This window comes from Taurulus bubalis, assembly GCF_910589615.1.
Source record: "Taurulus bubalis genome assembly, chromosome: 16".
Taxonomy (NCBI): Eukaryota; Metazoa; Chordata; class Actinopteri; order Perciformes; family Cottidae; genus Taurulus; species Taurulus bubalis.
The window spans coordinates 20,082,283-20,087,613 of NC_136604.1; the positions used below are offsets into that span (position 1 = coordinate 20,082,283).

The 5,331-nt window shown below is 41.5% G+C and overlaps 1 protein-coding gene across 1 annotated transcript; it reads right to left on the reverse strand.

Moving 5' to 3' along the window:
- Positions 1-1,561: 1,561 nt before the first annotated feature.
- On the reverse strand, positions 1,562-3,773 carry nrsn1l (neurensin 1-like; the record flags this gene model as incomplete). The annotated part of the gene is made up of 3 exons (XM_079232170.1): positions 1,562-1,966; positions 3,388-3,540; positions 3,720-3,773. 3 exons carry the CDS (start codon positions 3,771-3,773, stop codon positions 1,562-1,564), a joined length of 612 nt encoding a protein of 203 aa, XP_079088296.1.
- Positions 3,774-5,331: the final 1,558 nt, after the last annotated feature.

The window sequence follows — 5,331 nt, forward strand, 5'->3', positions numbered from 1 at the left end:
TACAGTATCAGCTTTCTAGTTTTCAATTTAGTGATTGTTATTATTCCATATTTAATGATTTTCTTTCTTTGGTTCTTACCCACCATGTATTCCAGAGACAAAAGGGGGAGGAGCCACTTTCTGTATTTATTACACTGGATGACTTCATTGGTGATGTAATTAGATTAGGTTAAGGAAGTTATTTATGTTGATTGTGATTTTGTATGGATGTTTGCAAATGTCTCTAAAAAAAATGGTGAAAACATTTGTATTGAATGAAACTAAACACGTTTAGTTATGCAGATCATACGTTTATATAGACACGTGATCCTCGTTTCATTTCAATATCGTCATCAAAGCCAATAACACAACAGAACAATGACACATCAATAATAGCATCCAAGTGGAATCAGTGCAGTTAACCAATCAGGACATCATGATTATGATCTTACTTATATTTTCATATTTCTTTCTCAGTTGTACTCTCTATTACTCAAGCTATTTTGACCTAATCCCACAGGTGGCCTCTCACCTCACTGCTTCACCACTCAGCTTGTCTGCCTGTAAACAAAAACTCTGATTGGTGTGAAAAAATGAAGAGAGGGAAAGCGCTCGGCCAATCAGAAAAGAGTCTTTGTTCGTGGTCGAGCACTTGGAGCCCAACTGTTGCCTAGAGACACATTGCAGGCAATTACAGAGCAAGATTACAGTGGGAGAAAATAGGTGATATTGTCAATGGAGCATGAATGTGTGTGTGTGTGTGGGGGGGGGGGGGGGTGGATGAGTGCATGTCACTGCACATGTTGAATATAGCAGGTTGAGCATCAGTGGAGTTATGTGAAAATGTGGAAACGGAATTAATAATGTTTTTTTCCTTCTTCTGCATGTGAGCAGCGTTCTGAATCTCCTATAATTATTGTGTAGGTTACACATGTATGTGATGCATGCGTTGTCCACCTATTTGGAAAGCTGATACCACTATTTCAAAAATAAAAAAACTGTTTTATTTTGAGTAAAACTACGATAAATCCCAAAGTGGGAAGTAAAAACATTGTTTTCTGCCATCAGACGTGAGAGATGCTGCTCTCTTTGAGTGTTGAGGTGGATATAACTCGCTGTATTGTGATAAAAAAGAGCTACACGTCTCTGGCTGGAGCCTCGAGGGCTCATTTATACATTTAAATTGGGATTTATTAAAAGATCTCTTCAGATCAAGTTGTGCTTTTAAAACCCTACAGGTGTAGAAAGTAGACCTTGCTCTCCCTGGGATTGTGTTTCCATACAATATATAAGTATAAAGGTATTGAACAGGGAAATAGAGCTCTCCGAGCTAGCGACCTGCTAACGGTTAGCTAACGCGGCTAATTCCATGGGAACGAATTGATTTTCCCATTTTTAAATCCTGGTGTCCAGATCTTTATGTGTAACTGTAATATCCAGGTCACAAGACAAACCTCCATTTGAACAACTCACATGCTAAAATGACACTTGGTTCCTTCAACACCGATAATAAGACACGGGAAACGAGGCGCCAGGTTTAGAACAAAAGCCGGTACAACCTGGAGCTCAGCAGGGATCTGCTTTAAGAAGAGGGCTGCACATTTTCCCCTTTGGACAGAGTTACGGGTATCTTCCCCTCTTCTATACCTGGAGGCTTAGTGACCACATCCCTGAGATCCCTAAATCCCCTCCATTTGAACCCAGCCTCTCCTCTCCGATCCCCTTCCTCTCTGTGGAACTCTTTCAAATTGGCCCTGGCGAGGATCAGAACCACAACCCCCATCGCCGCCAGGGCCGATCCCAGACAGGAGAGCCCGATCCCGGCCGCGGTGCCGAGGTGCAGCCCCCGGTTGAAGCTCACGGCCTGGGCGTCCACGAAAAACAGGTCCCCCTCTCCGAAGGACTCGATCTTATGGGGAGTGGAGTAACCGACCGACAGGACGGCGACGCCCGCAGTCAGGATCAGCAGACCCAGAGCCAGGTACACCTGCAGGGAGGGGGAGGCGGGGAAATCAACCAAACGTAGAAATATGTGCATCCCTGGTGTTTTGTCTTTTTATCAATATATATATATTTATATATTGATTTTACAATTTAACAAGACAGAACTCCAGCACAAGGATACAATACAAAAGAAAAGGAGGAAGAAGGAGGGAAGGAGAAAACATCACAAATACAAAAAAGACAAAACACCAAAAATACAAAAGTACAAAATACAAAAAATATAAAAATATTAAAAATATTTAAAATATTTAAAAAATATATATATATAAAATATAAAACATATTCAAATTAAAATATCATTAAATAATGAATAATAATAAATACAATATTTATAAATAAATATAATAGAAAACATAAATAAATATATAAAAAAATTAAGAATTTAAAAACAGCCACAGTAAATATTTGGTCTCTTTAATAGGTGGTCCTATTTGCTCAGTGCTCTTCACGTCTACTTAGGAAAGGTCATTTTGTTTCGTGTGATGAATCCAAATTGAATCCAATTCATCCAAAATCATGGTCAGGGGGCTGAGATGCAATCCCTCACATTTATAAACATTTACAAACACCACCACGCCACTGCTCGCACTTCATCATGCAGAGACGGTGCATCGTCTGCACTATATTACACAAGTAAATCAGAGGCAGTATTTTGGAGCTATTTCACTGGTGAAGCTCAGCCCTCCATGTCTCTGTCTGCAGCCAACAGGAGGCTGGCAGGACAAGTACAGCAGTGCATCAGTCGTCTACAACTGGATTTTCATGTATTGTTGAAAAGGGGCGTGCACTAAAAGGCTTTTACAATCAAGGTGAGCCTCAAAATAGCATGAAATCAATGCAATTGATTGCTGCATTTACCAAGGAAGGGACTAACAATGGATTGAGTTCAAGTCAGTCAGCAACAGTAGCATCATTATAGTCACAGCACAGGGGAGGAAAGGCAGAATGGCTCAAAAAGATGATTATTTACAACAATACGAAACAGATGAAAGGTATGCTTGATTTAAAGCGCGTGTAACATGAAGACACACACTCATGGGACATCACCCATTGACTGTACCATATTAGTGAACAGCTTAAAACTAAAGAGAACGAATGATGAATTAACTTTGTGTGAAAATATGAGGGTCCCCAGAGACGTTTTTACGTTTTAAACAAACCTGATAATGAACATGCATCACTTCCTGGGTGCAGGTGTGATTTCTCATGGGATGTAACAGATGCCAATGGTGGATTTAATCTCAACTGATATATGTTCATGCATATGACACATCAAAGTAGGACTGATTCAAGAGAAACGCTCCCGAATAATGTGAGAAATGCCGGAGTGGGTTCGCACTGACAATGCATTTTGGGGGTTCACATGCTGGTGCAATGTAATCTGATTGGAGCAGGTCTCCCGACCTTCCAGACTGCCGAGTTCCACCAGAGGGTCGACCTCTGCCTCTGGACGAACCCCGGGTCCTCCGGGTCTCTCTCCCACACGGAGGACGAGCACTCCTCGTAGAAGTGGTGCAGATAGGACCGGACCCCGAACCGAAGACAGCTGGAACCCGCCTGGAAAGGATGTCGTGCAGAAAGGGGGACCAAATTAAAAGTGGTAGCGAGACAAAAGCGCGCCGCCAAAAAAGCATATTAGATCTTCTCGGCACGCCCGCCGACAGGCGATCATCATTTAGCTGTAATAAAATCAAGTGAAACCAGATCATCGCCCGGGGGGCGGAAAGTCAGCTCACCTCACTCCCGGAGGATTCTCCTCCTGAGCCGGAGGCCTCAGAGCACAGCGCCATCACACCTTGTACACCTACAGTGAGAAACACAGTAACTAATATACATGCAGAGTCCTGAGCAGTTTGATATGTGTGGATGTCAGCTATAGGCCAACACACACATTGTGTATCTGCTGAATGTGGATTTCCCGATATAAAAGCCTCCATCCCTTCAGAGGCTGGTTATAAATCGCGGCCTGTGTCGTGGGGTCGCCCCAGTTATTGTCGCGGCGTGTGAACGATTGACGGCTACACAGAGGCGGCTCTATTACCGCCCACGTATGAGTCACACAGACGCGAGTGCATGCACACTCTATTCTTCCACGTACAAATATGCACACATGTCCTTCTCTGTTGTTATTCTCCCGAGGCGGTTTGATTGATTTCTTTCATTCTCTGCCTTCAAATGGTTTTTCTCTTGGCGGCTACACACGGCTGATCTCAGGCGCTACACCGGAGAGCGAGTTTAACCCGACCGCAATTTCAAACGTAACCCTGAAAACAAATCAGCAGTCACCAAAGGAGAACGTGCTGCTAAGGTAATGTTAGCTTTTCTTTGCTTTTTTTCTTTTCCAACCTGAGAGGATGAGCTGCTAGCAAACTCTGTCCAATTAAAACACACTTTTTGTGAGTCTGTGTGATTTGTGTTTGCGAGCCCTGCGCTACTAAGGGGATGTACACAAAAACAATAAAGATATGTGAGATAGTGAACTTCTTATGCCAACAAAATAACCAGTGTGTGTGTGTGTGTGTGTGTGTGTGTGTGTGTGTGTGTGTGTGTGTGTGTGTGTGTGTGTGTGTGTGTGTGTGTGTGTGTGTGTGTGTGTGATTGCCCGAGGTTGAAGAAAGCTTAATTTAAACTGAATATCCATGAATTAGCTCTAAATTACCTCTGGCTATTTAGAAATGTTTTCTAAAAAAAATAACGCATACTTCATAAAATTAAAACATATTCACCCATTTTGTCTGTTTTTTACTTCTCAAGGAAATAATGTGACCTTTCTGCTTTTATTCATGGTGAAAATCAATGCAATTAAAAGTGAGTTCACAAGAAAATGAGGTTGAAAAGTCCTTAACTCACATATTTGCAATGGATAACTTTATGTGACTTCATTTGTAATCGTGCTTTTAGGTCAATGTGTTGAGGCCTGACTCGTGGCTCCAGTGGTGGAGAGAAACTGAATACATTTACTTAGGATTTCCCAGTAAAAGCACATGACAAATTCATAACACACAACACATTGTTGTGGTTCATAACAGTCTTTGTAGGCGGATCCACCAAAGAGACATTTCCCCTCAAAACTTCTTAGATGCTTTTATTTAAATAACAGCTACAGACCCACATATGCAAACCTGTAGAAAGAAAGTAAAGATTTGAGAAAAGTTTTATAAAAATAACAAAATAAAAACAACTTTTTCTATAGGATTCATATCACTTGACCCTTTGCATTGATTTTGAGACCCTTTGCATTGGGTCGACCCCTTTGGTTGGGAACCATAAAACTAAACCAGCTAACTTAATATAAAATACATAGTAGTAAAAACTAACTCTACCTCAAACAGCTATAACCGTTTAAGA